At 48.7% G+C, this 17,082-nt stretch overlaps 1 protein-coding gene across 2 annotated transcripts in view; it reads left to right on the forward strand.

Moving 5' to 3' along the window:
* Nucleotides 1-17,082, forward strand: part of MYO16 (myosin XVI) — a 244,649-nt gene that overhangs the window by 82,529 nt on the left and 145,038 nt on the right. For both annotated transcript variants that reach the window (XM_076054072.1, XM_032977714.2), the window contains exons 5-9: nucleotides 350-458; nucleotides 7,095-7,219; nucleotides 13,157-13,282; nucleotides 14,348-14,423; nucleotides 15,094-15,250. In XM_076054072.1, coding sequence (XP_075910187.1) covers nucleotides 350-458; nucleotides 7,095-7,219; nucleotides 13,157-13,282; nucleotides 14,348-14,423; nucleotides 15,094-15,250 — 593 coding nt within the window. The remainder of the gene's footprint in view (nucleotides 1-349; nucleotides 459-7,094; nucleotides 7,220-13,156; nucleotides 13,283-14,347; nucleotides 14,424-15,093; nucleotides 15,251-17,082) is intronic.

Raw genomic sequence — 17,082 nt, forward strand, 5'->3', positions numbered from 1 at the left:
CTCGCTGCCACGGGGCCACGTCGCCGCACTACCGGGGCCGCAGATATTGAATCTCTCAACAAACTCGTCGTGAACATACACAGAGAGAGGGGCCTTTGGGGGGTCTTCGGGATTTGCAAGAGGGCAGATGAGCCGATTGCAGAGTCGTGAGAGAGACGACAGCACGGCGAGGCCTTCATCCCACAGTCGATTGACGGTGGCTGCTGCCGCTGACAACGACGATCGCATTGCCGTGAATATCTCCGTTGGTGCGGGCCACGTGCAGCGACTGGCCCGTGCGCTCCCGTAACGCCGTCCGTCCGCGGGCACCCCCCCCCCCCTCCTCCTTCTCCCGTGCCGCTGCACGCAGGCCGGAGCCAACGTGCTCCTGCAGGACGTGGACGGGAATGTCGCGCTGGACTACACCCACGAGGGCACGCAGTGCCGCCACCTGCTGCTGCGACACCTGGAGGAGAACGGTGGGCTCCGCTGGCGACCCCACCCACCCCCCCACCCCTCCGCGTCACTCGGCGCGATTCGAGGACGTGTTGTTGTTGTTGTTTGACCCTCTGTGTCGTCGTCGTCGTCGTCATCGCCAACTATATGCGATAATCGCTATAGATCTATCGTTTTAGTCATGCATTCATTATTGTGTCTCTTGTATCATCACTAGTGTATTTACACTTCGTGTAATTTTTACTACTCTAGCTGTGTTTCTCATTTCGATATGATTTTTGTCTTATTCGATTTTGGGTACAATTGAGTTTAAGTATGCTTGTTTATAATGTATCGATGTAACTTCCTCTGCAATTTTCCACCATCGCCAAACACAGCTTAGCCTGCCTCTTCATAGTGCATCGGGTTCTTCCAGTTTCAAATGTCTATGCTCTCATCACCAGCCATCATGAATAATATTGGTCGCGAAAGCCTACGTGTTAAACTGATGGTGAGTCTATTGATCGCTACAATGCACTGAAGTATCTTGAACTTCTTTCGCACCGAGCGCAGCATACCGTGCTAATCGGTGGTGCTCCGGGGGGAGGTCAACAAGCTGAAGACAGAAAGTAGATCTACAGAAATTAATTGTCAACCTAATGGAGTGGACTGACCTCCTCGGTGTGGGAATGTGGAATTCCCACCACTGTGGTGGGAGGCCTTGAAGAAAGGCGAGCGACGCGGTGTTTCTCGCTTGAGCGGGGAGACTGCATAGACCGTGACTCCATCGCGATGGACGTACAGACGAGCGAGTTCGCGGAGTTTAATTTCCAAGCGCTTTAATAAACCATGCAATGCGCGCGTGCATCGTTTCATTTTAATGCAGATTAATGTACATCGGGACCATTCGCGAGCATCATTATATTTTAATGTGCATAAACATGCCAAACACAAACAGCGTAGCCTGCAGTGCATTATTTGTCCATGGAGGTGCCCCCCTCGCCCCCCCCATAACAGCAGCTCCCCCACAACACTCCCCCAGCGCTCGAGAGCCAAACATTGCCTCTTTGTTTGATGGGGCGTTCAGCTGTAAGGGAAAACAAACAGCTCTCCCTTTGGTCCTTTTTATTTTCATGGAAACCAACATTGGTATTCCTGGGAGTACTTGGGAAGCAGTGCGAGTGTGTGTGTGTGTGCGATAGAGGAGTGCCGGTGGTGATGGTTAGCGCACTGCACTCCAAAACACAGCGAGCTTTATACCCGGCCACTATCGGGCTATGATTATCTGAACCGGACAATGGCCTCCCCCCTAGCTCGACTCAGTCTTAAGTGAGTACGATACCTTGGCCTGGTGTGGAAACACCATCGAGCCACACCATCCCTCGTGTGCCGCTTCATAGGTGCTCACTCACAACACTTCCCCTAAAAATCTATAAAGGCTTCATGAAGGAACTTTCTGTTAATGTTTTTCTTTACACAGTAACACGTGTACATTGTTAGCACGAATAAAAAAACCCCACTCACCGCGTGAATTCTCATATTATCATCGCTCTATCATTGACAAAAAAATATATATAAGGATATGTTGAGCAATGGCCCGTCTATAGGGCAGCGCACGTAAGTGCATATTACAGTCGTGTGTGTGAGCGAGTGAGTGAGATAGTGAGCGAGTATTCCATCAGAGTAGCCAGCCATTGTCCAGCATGTCGACCCACTATATTGTTCTGTTGTAAAGCAGTGTTAATGATGCACGCAGGCACGTTTGTGTGAGTGCTTTCTGAGCTGTGCCCAGGGATTCATTTCAGCCGGGTTCTGTGGGGGTCAGCGACCTGGAAAATATATTTGCACCCAACACACCACAACCAGTATAACACACCTGGCCCTATTGCTGTGGCCACTATTCCCATGCCAGCCACTCCGGTCTACCAGCGACCGGGAAAATATTCAGTGAGTAATTAATCCCTGGCCGTGCCTTCTGCACCCACTGCCAACAGCAGGCCCCGTAATTTATTTCCGTCTCTTTGTGAGCAGGGCAGCCACTGAATTATTTCCCCGAGCAAAGATTTACATTCTGGAAATTTACAAAGGTTAATGGGTTTCAGTATGTGCGTGGCAGTTAATAGAGTTCATATCAATGACTGCACGGCATGTCACTGTAAGCAATAAACCCACCACGCATTTACGCTTTTTCTTTACATCGGTGGGGAGGTCCTTGCGTGGAGACCAAACGCCCACTCCCCTTCGGAGCAAAGTCGTCTTTGTCTGACCGCCCCGGTGGAGATTTAGGGTTATTTGTTACCATTCCAGAGGGGTTGTGCCCTCAAAAAATCTAGGGTTGTCCTCACACCTGCTCCCCCATAAATGGAATTCTCTGGAAATGGCCCTTCTTCCGGCAGGACGGATTCTTCGGCCGTGGCCGACCACTGTTATAATGCTGCTGGTTCTCATGACATTGTGTTCTCCGATACCAAGGTGCTCTGCAAGCCTCCTGGATACTACCAAAGATTTGTCCATGAAGCCATCCAGATATACAAACATAGACGTAACTTCAACCGAGATGATGGATTCAAATTGAGCAATCATTGGAAAGATGTAATTAACCAAGTCAAACTTTAGCTACCGGGCAGTTTACTGCTAGACAGCCGGTTTAGATGTATTTTCATAAACATACCCACATTCCCAGTCTGTTACCCCCAGTTTTACACACTACCATCGCCATGGTAGTGTGTACCATTAGTAGTTTTTTTAGCTTGCACATTTCAGTTTGAACTCCATACGTTGTTAGCCTGCGCATTTCTAACTTACCCACCAGCAGCATAACAAAATGCGGCTTAATCCTAGCTCGCTTATCTACTTCCGCCATCTACATCACAAAGCCCCAGTTTCGGCCCAAGTCGTTGCCTCCCATCGCTCCCTCGGCTTCCCAACTTCACCTCCCAGCCCACACCCCGCCCCCATACTCACCATGCCCCCCCCCCCTCTCTCCATGGCTAGGCCACTCCTAGACCTTAATGTGCTTCTTCTTGAGCCACTCCTTTGTTGCCTTGGCCGTGTGTTTTGGGTCATTGTCATGCTGGAATACCCATCCACGACCCATTTTCAATGCCCTGGCTGAGGGAAGGAGGTTCTCACCCAAAATTTGACGGTACATGGCCCCATCCATCGTCCCTTTGATGCAGTGAAGTTGTCCTGTCCCCTTAGCAGACAAACACCCCCAAAGCACATTGTTTCACCTCCATGTTTGACGGTGGGGATGGTGTTCTTAGGGTCATAGGCAGCATTCCTCCTCCTCCAAGTTGAGTTGATGCCAAAGAGCTCAATTTTGGTCTCATCTGACCACAACACTTTCACCCAGTTGTTCTCTGAATCATTCAGATGTTCATTGGCAAACTTCAGACGGGCATGTATATGTCCTTTCTTGAGCAGGGGGACCTTGCGGGCGCTGCAGGATTTCAGTCCATCACGGCGTAGTGTGTTACCAATTGTTTTCTCGGTGACTATGGTCCCAGCTGCTTTGAGATCATTGACAAGATCCTCCCGTGTAGTTCTGGGCTGATTCCTCACCGTTCTCATGATCATTGCAACTCCACGAGGTGAGATCTTGCATGGAGCCCCAGGCCGAGGGAGATTGACAGTTCTTTTGTTTTAAAGCTTTCGTGACTGCAAGGATTCATCTTCTTTGGTTATTTCGGTAAAGTCACGTAGAATGAGAATAATAAAATAACACAATAATATTCTCACGACGTTTCGGCCACAACACAAGCGGCCTTCTTTTGTGTTTCTTCCATTTGCGAATAAGCGCACCAACTGTTGTCACCTTCTCACCAAGCTGCTTGGCAATGGTCTTGTAGCCCACTCCAGCCTTGTGTAGGTCTACAATCTTGTCCCTGACATCCTTGGAGAGCTCTTTGGTCTTGGCCATGGTGGAGAGTTTGGAATCTGATTGATTTATTGCTTCTGTGGACAGGTGTCTTTTATACAGGTAACAAGCTGAGATTAGGAGCACTCACTTTAAGAGTGTGCTCCTAATCTCAGCTCCTTACCTGTATAAAAGACACCTGGGAGCCAGAAATCTTTCTGATTGAGAGAGGGTCAACTACTTATTTCCCTCATTAAAATGCAAATCAATTAATACCATTTTTGACATGCGTTTTTCTGGATTTTTGTTGTTGTTATTCTGTCTCTCACTCTTCAAATAAACCTACCATTACACTTATAGACTGATCATTTATTTGTCAGTGGCCAAACGTACAAAATCAGCAGGGGATCAAATACTTTTTTCCCTCACTGTATGTGACTTTACCGAAAAAAAAGAATATGAATCCGTATTCTTGTCCAGGGAAATTGACTTTTCAGGTCCATACGGCGTACAGCCGTTTCAATACGGGCAAGAAAAAAACATTTGTCTATTTGTTTGTGTTTCTCCCTTGTGATGGGATTTTGTAGGATGAACGTTGCGATTTTTTAAAGGCATGGGGTGACCAATACGGTCTGAATTGGTAGTAAGGTAGGCACTGATAAGGGGTTGACAGGTATGTACGTCAAATTTTGATTTAAAGCTTTCGTGACTGCAGTAATTCATATTCTTAGTTCTTTCGGTAAACTCACGTTGAAGGGAAACAATAAAATAATAAAATATATATAACAATAAAAATTCTCACGACGTTTCGACCATATGCAAACCGACACACCTGAAGACGACCGTTTGTGTTATGGTCGAAACGTCGTGAGAATTTTTATTGTTTTATATATTATTATTTTATTGTTTCCCTTCAACGTGACTTTACCGAAAGAACTAAGATTATGAATAGGTATGTACGCCGTACATCGTTTCTGAACAGCACTCTGTTACGACCCGAAAACACAACTCAAGAACCAGACAGTGCAACCCACGTGAACCTACGAGGTAGCAGCAGAATCACTTAATTCACTGTTTATCTCAGCTTGTTAATATTACATATGGGGAAATTAAGAATTTCTCATTAGAGTCCAGGTCAATATTTTAAGTGTAAATGTTTAATATTTAGCATGATTAAGCGAGGCAGTGATGGTGGGTTTTTCCCACCCACGCTCTCGCTGTTCAAATAAGAATGGTGCGGCGAGGATCTGACCTGTCCGCTCACCCACCGGGTGCTGAGGTTCACAGCCCTAAAGGGCACCGATCACAACAGATATTGATGAACGTATTGGCTCAAATGACTGCCAGTCTGCGATTCTCTCCTCGTGCCCGTTGTAATGCTGCCAACTCCACACCACCCAACGTTCCTGTTCAAGTCAGGGCCCAAGACTGTCTGTCCTCTTGTCTTCTGCCTGTGACTAGCCTGTCTAAACTTAAACATTTATATAATGTATGTTGAACTTCTTTCGCACCGTATGTAGCCAACCGTGCTAATCGGAGATGCAATTATTGTTCCGCTTGTTTAGCCAGAGACTATAGCTTCCATGTTCGATAGTTTCCCTTTCATTGTGCAATGTCCTAACTTTGTTGGACATTGTCTTGAGATGCAAAGTTGTGTTATTTGTTTTGAATTTAATTATCGGGCTCCCAACTCCTAGGTCATGCGGAGGTCGTGGGGGCCTTTGGGCCTAACGAAAAGTTAGGCTTCAAAAGTAAGAAATAGTAAAATCTAAACTACTCTGAGTAAGAAATGAATTTACTATAATATGAAGGAATAGTTTGTTTAATTACAAAAACAACGTATTAACCGTTCATAATGCTATAACATATAACAAATGCAGAGTAACAGACAAACTCACACTTGCTCCATTATAGTATTTCTGATGATGATTGCGATCATCATCATCATCATCGATACGTTTGTCTTCGTGAAATGACAATGTTTAAGTATTAACGCAGTACCGAATTACATTTCAAGCTGTCGTCGAGGGACTGCATTCTTATTTCATATTCCTCGTGCGTGAACCAATTCCTATGCACTGGGTTCACAGTTTCATTCTTGCTGTTTATTTATTGTGCAACAGCTTTGCAAATGCATTCCGGGGGAGCAATGCCTTCTCATCATCGCCGCTCCCATGTCACTCAGCTCACGGCTCTGAACAATCGCGGAATGGCGGAAACTCGCCCCGATGTCGGAGTCAAATCGTACCCCGCGTAGCGAACCGATCCCCCTCACTGGCGAATCGCTCTCTTCTCCCCGCATGTTATATAATATAGACTCTCTCTCTCTGCATTCTTACTCCTAGGGGAAACGGTGGCCGTCGATTTAATTACAAACACCGCCCGCCCTGCCGTGGAGAGAGAGGTGGTGGAGCCCGCGCTGATTGTGGCTTGCGGTCCGGAACGTCGCTGTCCAAGCCAAAGGCTTTTTCTCTGTAAAAAAAAAACTCATTCATCCGCGCGATCTGCATTTAAAAAAATGCACGCCCGGTCATCAATCAACAACCGACAGTGTAACATTTTCTTTCCCACTGAAGGGGGCTCGTGGGGGGAGCTATATTTATTTTTATTTCTTCACCCCCCAGGGCTGACAGTCCGAGATGCTGGCTCGGCTCAGCACCCTGACATTAACCTCCTGAGCCACCCCATGTCACTCCTGTGGCCCCCACTGCTTGATGGGACAGCGGCAGGGGTCTCAATAAAGGATGCACAACGCTGTAGGGGTGGTGACTGGTTACTTTAAATTCATTTTCGTCTCCCTTCTTCTCTGCACCCGGCTCAGGAGTGGACGTGGGAGCCCTCAGGCAGCTCAGGAATCAGAGGCCCCTGTCCATGCTGGCTGACGTCACAAAGCTCGTCGCCTCGGGCAGCTGTGTCAACCTCCCCAACGATGAGGGGGTCACGCTGGTGAGTGACGCTTCCTCCACCCACACGGACACGAGGCCTCTCTCCACACGCACACACACACACACACCAACACACGCAGGGTCTCGCCATACAAACACACCAGCAACACCTACACAAGACAAAAGATCCCCCGTATAGTATTTTGCAAGGGATACGCGGATTATAAAGCAAATGATATATATACTGTATATATGTATAAAAGTCAAAGATCCCCCGTATAGCTTTAAAAACTGTTCGGGCAAGTGCTGTTAGCGAGCACCTATCAAGGCCGACGTGGCGCATGAGGGTGTGGGTTGGCCAACACCACGCCCGGCCGCCTTTGTCTCTCTAGTGGCGACGTTTACACACCGCTCTACGTAATAATTTGAGGCTGACTCGACCTAGGGGAGGCCCAGGACCGGTTCATATAATAGTTACTGGTGTTGGTGGCCGTGAGCTGGAATCGAACCCAGGTCATCGGGATCGTAGCGCAGTGGACGAACCACTACACCACCGCTCCTCTGCCAGCACTCTCCATACATACACGGTCTCCAGACACACACCAACACACTCCACACACACACATCGGGGTCCCTGTAAAGGTCAGCACTGCCTTGCTCACCAGATTAAAATTTTCGTCTGGGTTTTGACGTGTCGCTCGTGTTGTTTCCTCTCTCCCGTCTCCTCTGCACCGGTCTGTTCTCGTTTGCATACGATCTGCACACATTATAATTGATCGGTTATTACGCGCGCACCACAATCCAATGCGGGAAACCGTAAAATTATGTTTAAATTGATGAATCGACGTGCCCATACCACACACAGACACGCGAGTCCAGTCTGCACACACGTGTTTACATGTTTACATGTTTCCCTGCCCACATGCCACACATCACCCCCCCCCCACCCCCCGCAAACGCCCATTATCTCTCTGTACACTTCCTACACCCTGCGCATTCACACCACTGCCGCAAACAGCCTTTATCGCCAACATACCAGAACGCCCATAGGGGAATATGTGTACACAGCAAATTTCACACTCGCAACAGCTGCGATCGTGATGTTTACACACAAACACACCCAGGCCCTGCGTGCTCTCATGGATGTGCGCGCGCGCGCTTGCAGTCTCCACAACTGTGCTTGGACCGTCTCACCTTGTTGGGAATTCACCTGCGGTGGCTGATCGCTTCCCATCGCATTCACGCCCCCTCTGTCGCTGCTGGTTGTGCCGTAGTCGTGGCCAGGGGCTTTTATGTTCCCATTCCTCGCGGCCCTGTTGTTCTCTTGCTGCAATGCACTTGGTGCAATTGGCACTTTTTGCTCACGTGCCAAATTCGTTTGATTGGCTAAGTGGGTAGTGGAGGGTTATAGTTTAAAAAAAAAACAATGTTTACATACCTACACGATAAAATCTAAATTAAACGAATTGTAAAATCGTATTGGTCGTGAGAGACTACATTTCAAATGAACGAGTGCTCACAAGGCTATTCATTCGTAATAATAATGTGCTGCGTACGTTTTACTGTTAACTTTCAGTCGATCGGCTCATAACCCCCTGTTGACGGATATCAGTTGGTGGTGGGGGGGGGGGGGTCGCTATCATACGCCCTCAAAATCTGTCAAATCGTGGGGGGCATAACTCCCCTGCCCTCCCTCGTGGCATCGTCCGTTCCGCCGTGACGTTACCGGCGAGAATAGAATTCCCAGCTATTCACATTTCCTGCCTTCTGCTGCCAATATTCGATGAGTTTGGAGTGAAAGCTCAGATCATGTTTGGATTCGCACTGCCCACTTCGCGATGCAAGCGTATTTACATCGTCGCCCACTCTGTGGCCTAATTACGTTGGAACTATTTTTTTGTGAAATCGATACGCCCCTCTGAGCCTTAGATAATGCAATTACTGGCAGTAGAGGGTGATACGCGTGCCCATGTAATTATGGAATGATTAATACATGATGACTAACATAACAGCAGCGCTGTCGGTCTCAGGGTGGGAGAGGGAAGTGAGCACGGGCACATCATGACCAGCCTGCCAATTCTGTCCAACAGGTGTTGACCAATTCAGGTGTCCGGTGGTTGCCAGTCAATGTGGTCCTGTGGGGTCGGTCCCCACTAGAAAACAGAATCCCTTAACAGCGCTTGCCTGTTCATTATAACGATAAACAAACTGCACACCACCGCCGCCACCTATGTCTACCCTGTCTATGCCATGGTTGATGTACCTGTGAATCTCACTCATTGATTCCTCACCCATGCTGACGACTCAGTCTTCCAGACTGACTCTTTAGTCTCATCCCCACTGCGTTAACCACAACGCAACACTTTTGCTTCATCCCTCGTGCTGCTCAACTTCCCCTCTAATGGATTATCTTCCCAAGATCTCACAATAACTTGGTTCAATAATTGAAGAAATAATTTCACTCTTGTCTATTACGACTTTAATTGGCGCAGTTTCATTTTGGCCGCTTGCCGTTTTGGGCCTTTGGGGCTATGCACTTCACTCGAGATTAAAATATATATATAGTACGCGACATATCCCTCACCGCCACAGGCTTCCGTGTGCCACCAATGCATCTGTCCATTGCCAGCGTCTAAAGGCCGAATGTGCAGAGGATGTGCATTCTAGTCACGCACACCTGATTTACCTGTCAGGTGCAATTTAGAAAGTTGTTCTGTGAAGATTGAGAAGGCGGCTCTTTAAAATAGTCCGTAAATCTGCCCATCTCAGCTGCCGAACAACGGCACGCGACCCAGCAGGTAGCGTCGTGCCTAAATGCTCAAATCCAAGTTTGCGAGCTTGGAACTCAGACCTGGACTTTCCGAGAAGCGAGTACGGTGTCTCCAGACCGAGATGCCAGGTGTTTGACCTCTTGCACCCTTTGGACCAAGCGTGCTGTTTCATTCGGCGATTATCGGGGCGGTTGGCAGGGCGGAAGTGGTATCACAAGCATTCCCCTTGGTGTATTTCACCTCATTTATCCTAAAACTAGGGAAACTCTTTCGCGATGAGACACTGAAAGGCCCTTCTTGAAGTCCCTGACACCAATGCAGGGCTTGGCCGGCTCGCCACAATCCTTTTCAAAAAATCTAATTCTGTCGTCATTTTCTCTTCAAAGTGAGCCAATCTCATTCCCCAAAGTTCAGCACTTGTCCGTTCAAAGCAATCTGCTTCAACGCCCCCGTCTGTACAGCGCGAAGCTTTGTGCCTATTAAATTATGTTTCATTTAATTTCCCTTTTTCCTTGAAAAAAAATGAGACTTTAGGACACATCCAATATATCAATTTTTTTACACTTCAATCTACCGCTGTTTAAGAAATATATATCTGTATATATATATACCAAGCAGATAGAAACGTAGGTTTCGACATTCTAACCATGTTACAGGTATAACACATTTACAATGAATTAACATTTCAAGCAGGGGCCCATGTTCAGAGATAAGACTGCAGTGACAAAGGGGCATTGTACATCACTGTGCCTGCAGTCCCTTCATTTCTTACTTGGATTTTAAATGAACGTAAATTTATTGATTGTATCTCTGTTGCCTCCAACGTTTCTCTGGGTTCACTGGTTTCCTCACAATCGTAAAAAAATAACTCGGCAAAAGAAAGTGACCAAGCCCCAAGTGGGATAATTGCGAATATACATTGTGCCTTGCGGCGTGTCAGTGTAGGACAAGGCCATTGTATTGAGTCTTCTTCTTTGTACGGCTGATGTAGGTGTAGAGCAACAACTATAATTTTACTTTGAAGTGGTCGAGCCAGATAAATGCGTCTGGGCTAGCGGAGTGGTGCACCATCACTGTGATGATGGATCCTGCGTGTTTGCGAATCGGGCTTTGAGTCAACATTCCATGTTCCATGGTTCTGTTCTGGGTGACCACAGTTGCACACCGGACAGTTTTTATTTGTCGTTCTTGCGTCAAGTATGCGCATGTTTTGCCATGGTTCGTGTGTGCAAGTGGTTTAGCGTGGCCCATGAGCTCTGTGGAAGATCAAAGCCAGGGATATTCCTTGCCGGTTCTTTCACGAGGTCTTCGTGACTTCTTGTGACCTCCACTTAGCTTTCCACGCCTCATCATGGTCGACGTTGCATTGCTGAAGGTTAAGGGCCCAGATCCAAAAGGGCTTGAGCGACTTCAAGTGGGGGTGGTGGTGCGGGACGTTATTGAGATTCCGGTTGGTGAGGAGACTCACGGTTTTCCACGATTCGCTGGACTTCCTGGAGGGTTTACGGTATTGCGGCGAATGGATGGGATTGGGTGACAAAGGCCGAGCGACGAGAGTTGTGCCAGTGGTCATAACGTGTCGCCTTGAGGGTCGTTGCTTGACGTGACGTTGCGTTTAAAGATGCATCTAGGGGTATGATTCATATGTGGCATGGCCGAACATTTAAGTGCCTGAGCCAGTAGTGAAAACTCCACATTGTCATGGAAAGGGAGCAGTCACTCCCTAAGAGACTACCACTGTTGTATTCTCACAAAGTGGCTGCTTATTTAATTGACCGAACAGTTGATGGGCTGAGTAAATTTAATTTATGATAGCAATCGAAGCAAAGTGCTGCAAGGAAAGTGTGCCGACAAGTGCAATAAAGAGAATGGCATTGGAGGCGTGTTAGTGTGACTTAATGGGCAACAGTGAGCACTGTGTGTGTCACTGCCGCAGTGACACACACAGGGGATTCACACGCGTTAGTTACAGACCAGGTAAGACTCTGCTGAGACCGAACGACTCTTTTGCGAGATACACGCAGATTACAAAGCGAATGCCATAACATACACTCTGTATATAAGACAAAGGTCCCCCATATAGTCTTAACAGACTGTTCTGGCAAGTGCTGTTGACGAACACCTATGAAGGCACACGAGGGGGTGGTTGGCCAGCGGCACGCCCGGTCACGTTTGTCTCCCTCGTGGCGATGTTTACACACCGCACCAGGTACTCATTTGAGGCTGAGTCGACCTAGGGGAGGCCCGGGACCGGTTCAAATAATCGTCGCTGATGTTGGCTGTGAGCAGGAATTGAACACGGGTGCTCGGGTTCATAGCGCAGCACACTTACCACGACGATACTACCACAATAAATAGACAGGCATGTAACAAAACATGTCAAATCCGGAATCACGCGGCGACAGACTATATTGAAAGCGATAAGTAACAATTACAATTGATCAATACAAGGATGAGTTAAACGTTGAGCGAGGTTAGACTATGAAATTGAATGCGACTTAATGATTAAAAAATCATTGAATTCTTAGCTTACGCTGCTTTTCGTTTGTTTTCCTTCCACTGTTGTTTACATTCACAAACACGTGCGCCCCGGCACTGAAAACGAGAATCAGGCCAAAATGCGTCGACATTTAGGAAGCTCGGCATTTTCCAACGAGGGGGCCATGGAACACGGTCATGATGGACTACGGAGTGGAAGCCGAGAGACAGAACGCATCCCAAAGGATGCCAGCTGGATGCTTGGCATCGTAGGACCGTGAGAAGAGGTGGGAAGGCCCTCATACAGCAATGGATTGACCGAGGCTGTGGTGATGATATTTCGATAATCACCATCATTATCACCGGCCATGATCTTATCCACCAATTTACAAGATCCAATTGTTACGCACGCTGCAGCGATGCGCCGTTACGTCTCTGGCTGTACGGTAACGTGGGGTTTATTATACGCGAACGTCCGTGACGGGATTTTCGTTGACACCGTTTTTGATCTCGCGCTTTTTAAGCGAATTATCGTTTATCCTGTTTGCTGTGGCTAAGTTGAGCACGTTCCCTTCGCCCTGCGCCGGACTGTCACTGCCGTTACTCCCGACGCTCGTTGCAGAGCTGCTTAGCCTCGACGGGGGGCTCATTGTCCAGTACGGCAGAGTCAGTGCCTCGCAAACTCTCTCTCTCTCCTCTCTCTCTCTTTTCTCTCTCTTCCTATCCCTCCCTCTCTGTGTCCGTGGAAGCTGCACATCGCGTGCGCCAATGGCTACGTGGACGTGGCGAGCCTGCTGCTGGAGAAGGGAGCCAACATGAACTGCCTGGATGGGACCTTCTGGACGCCGCTTCACCTGGCGGCCAAGTACGGCCAGGTGGGTGGGCGGGCGGGCGGGCGGCTCGGAGCACAGCGGGCGCGGGGGGCCTCCGCCAACGCGGCCCCCGCTGTGGCACTCCCGAGGCGTTTTGTTGTGGTTCTTGTTGTTGTTCTTGTCTGTAAACACGAGGAAAAAAGTGGCCCAAAATGCCAAGGGCGGGCTAGCAACAAATATAACTACCCCTGTTGTAACGGATGTGTTGTTCATCAGAGGTTAAGAGGGCTTCGGAAAATATATGAGGATAGATTGATAGCTCATTTATCGAGAACTGCGTTTTGTGTTTAGTTTGTTGTCCTTCCCCCGCACCTCCGATTAGCACGGTTGGCTACGTACGGTGCAAAAGAAGTCCAACATACGCCACATACGACGACGAGGGCGAATTGAACGAGAGGCACTTCTATTTTAATTCATTAATTGCTCTTTCAAAGGGTCTCAAGGGGAGAGGGGGGTTGGGGCTGTCATTGTTTAGTCGCTTTGAAAGCTCACTGGAGCACAGTCGCACTGCAGATGCGAGATTATCCTCTCCTGCACCGAGGGGCGATTCCCGGTTAGCCAGCAGTGCGACAATGGCATTGCCATTCATGGCGTTCTTCCTGACTCAACCGGTTCAAGATAAATTGTCAGCTGCAACAAATTGCAGAGCACACTACCCCCCCCCCCCCACCAAGCATCCTAGGCCCGGCCACTGTAATCCATCGCGGCCAGGGCCCCCCAAACCCATCTGCTTTCCAAGCATTGAAATAAGTTTCGTGAAATTAGCGTCGTCATTATGAAGCCACCTTCCATTGCAACGTTGCCCATGCCCTTCTTTGTCTGTGTTAAGGTGAGGCGTGAAAGCGTGCCTCGTTCCTATTGAATTTAAAGAAATGAGCACGTTGTTTTCTTTGGAGGACGTGTGGGTTTGATGCTTAGATGCTGATGATTAATTATTGAGCGAGGTAGGATTCATTGACTTCCGGCAATGCATCATGCCTTTGGATTGGCCCTTTTGATGAGAGGCGCAATCCTGATGTGATTATCATTATCGCTGTTAGACCCGCGGTCTTCCATTCTATCTCTCAGACGTGCATCGTGAAGCTGCTGCTGAAGCATAGCGCTGACCCCAACGTCATCAACTGCAACGGAGAGAAGCCTTCAGGTGACGCCCACACAGACACACAGAGAATCAGAATATTTATTTAGACTGGAGGAATTCGATGAGCTACAAAGCTCTTTTTTTCACACATGTCCAGTAAGCGTGGGTCAGAACGTTACAATAACAAACAACAAAAAAGCACGATAGGAGTGCAAAGTATAAGAAAGGTAAACAAATCACTTAAAATATATATATACAAATAAACTAAACAATGCTTATAGTATCATGTAAAGCCCACTGAGCTATTAGATTATTTTTCAGAAGCGACCTGGCCACGTATGATAGATCAACGAAGTGGGTCATCACCATGTGGAAATTTAAAGCAGGAAAATAATCTAAATATAAACGCACGTTGGCTACGTTACGGTGACGAAATAAGTCCAACACGCATACAAGAGACAGAGACCCATACACTTGGGAGGCACGCAGAGATCGCGTGGAACAGTCGCACCCTGGACGCGCAGGTGCCACCGCGGGTACCGCGGGCGACGTGGCCGGCCGAGTGAGGCTCACCCTCCGCCCCCCAACGGTGGCTTCAAAATCTCGCGCCGCTGCGTCAAAACTCGCGCCGTCCGGTGCTCGCGAAGGCGTTCGTCGGTGCTGATCCGGCACTTGCCCCGTGGTGGCCCCCGGGGGAATGGGGTGTCGGGGGGTACGGGCTTGCCGCACGCAGAGGTGTCCGACTCGGAGACCATCGAGGAGCTGCTGCTGGAGGCGGAGGCGGAGAGCGGCGAGCGGCAGCGCTACCGCCCGCTGGCGCTCGCCGGTGCCGACACCGCCGGGAGGGCCCCGGACGCCGCCACGGACGAGGCCGCGCTGCTCCGCAAGCTGTACGTGGCACGCGCGGCCGCTTGGCGTGCAACTCCTCCCCCCCCCCCCCCCCCCCCACGTAGCGGCATCCTCACTTGCATTTATTACCACCCGCTTTGCCAAAGAAGGGCTCACAAGCGATGTCATCACATCTACGCCTCTATTTAAGGAACCAAACAGGAGGATTTCTCCACAAATCTGGCTGTCGCCTTATGAAGCTTGTTGTAATTACTGGCGAAACGTCGTACTCGGATTGTAAATGTTGTGGCTTGGCTCTCCAACACACCGGTGTTGCTGTACTAGTGACGAATTGGCACGTTCTGTTTACGTGACAACCCTTACTAGTCGGCTGTGTCAGGTGGTGGCGGGTTTAACCACACATGTATATATTTACACGATCTAACCCAAAACAATCTCTAATGAATGATATTGGTCGCCAAAGCCTACGTGTTAAAATATCCTAACTAGCTGGTAACCGCATTCGTGACGATATTTCTTTGTGCTCGCTGGTTTCTCTTGGAAACCACATTGTTTACCACCAATGAGTTTATGAAGGTCTTTTATATCGTTCTACGTTACCATGTGGATTTTAATGTTATCACAGTCATTTTATTTAGTCAGATTCATACATGATTCAATTATTCACCAATGAATCTCACGTATGATATAACTTCACACATTTATAAACCACCTCTCGCACCTCCTGCACCTCCTGAGACATTACCACGTAACCCCCGGGGGTCCGCGCGTCCCCAGTTGAGAACCGCTGCTGTAGAGCATCGTCATCATCATCATCATCGTCGTCATCATCGTCATCATCGTCGTCATCGTCGTCATCATCGTCGTCATCGTCGTCATTATAACATTGTAACAATGACGACGATGACGACGACGTAAAAGGGCTCTAGAGGTGCCGCGTCGCGATGTCTTGATCGCGCAATTGTGGATTCCAACCCTCATCCCTCGTGAGTTTGTGCTCAGCAGCCTGGCGTCCCCTAAGCTGCAGCCCCTCAATGCGGTGGCACCTGCACTACGTCGGTGTGTTCACGCGAGAGGGCATCGCAGATGGCAGTGATGGTGAGATGGTCACTTGGTTGGACTCTGCACGATGAGACCACGGAGGTTGAGTCCTGACAGTTTGTTTAGTTGCAGTGTCTGGCAGCAGGAAGGAAGTGATGGTGAAGTGCGGTTGTATTTGTAGCACCGGCCCGAATGGTTTTAGGATATTGCAAATTAAAGGTGCTGCTCCTTCAATTCTTCTGAAGCAGCTCCAGATAGTCCATCTTGAATGACTTTCGCCTCCTCCTCGCACACGCTCACCACATGTCTTGACATAGTTGGGAGTAGCCACGCTTTACCTCGCCATCGCTTTGTCATCGAGAGACTGCGGCGAAGCCACGTGTACTGCTGCCGGGTGGACAGAGGCGGGCGGGGATTCAGAAACTCGCTCCGTGCTGCCGCCCTGCCGCGCCAGGAGGTTGCGTCCAGCCAGCGACCCCTGAATCACAAATCGGGCGTGCTCACTTTTACGCCACGGGCAACATTGTTATAACAATGTTATATAACAATGTTATAACATTGTTGCAATTATTTTTATTTTTTTGTTTTATTAAATTTTCCTACCTACGTGACTTTACCGAAAGAACCAAAGAGTATGGATTCCTGCAGTCACGAAAGCTTCAAATCAAGATTGTTACAACGCCATTGTATTTGATTGAAACGCGTTCCTCCTTCATTCATTCCACTTTTTAACTTGAGCACCAACAGGAGTTGAGCGTCGCTTCCCCCTGCCAACTGCCACGGCGTCGAGACGGTGCCAAGGGTCCCGTCAGAGCCGATCACTCGCACGTTT

Source organism: Petromyzon marinus, chromosome 64 (genome assembly GCF_048934315.1).
Source record: "Petromyzon marinus isolate PM22_M1 ecotype Great Lakes invasive population chromosome 64, UKy_Petmar_22M1.pri1.0, whole genome shotgun sequence".
Classification (NCBI taxonomy): domain Eukaryota; kingdom Metazoa; phylum Chordata; class Hyperoartia; order Petromyzontiformes; family Petromyzontidae; genus Petromyzon; species Petromyzon marinus.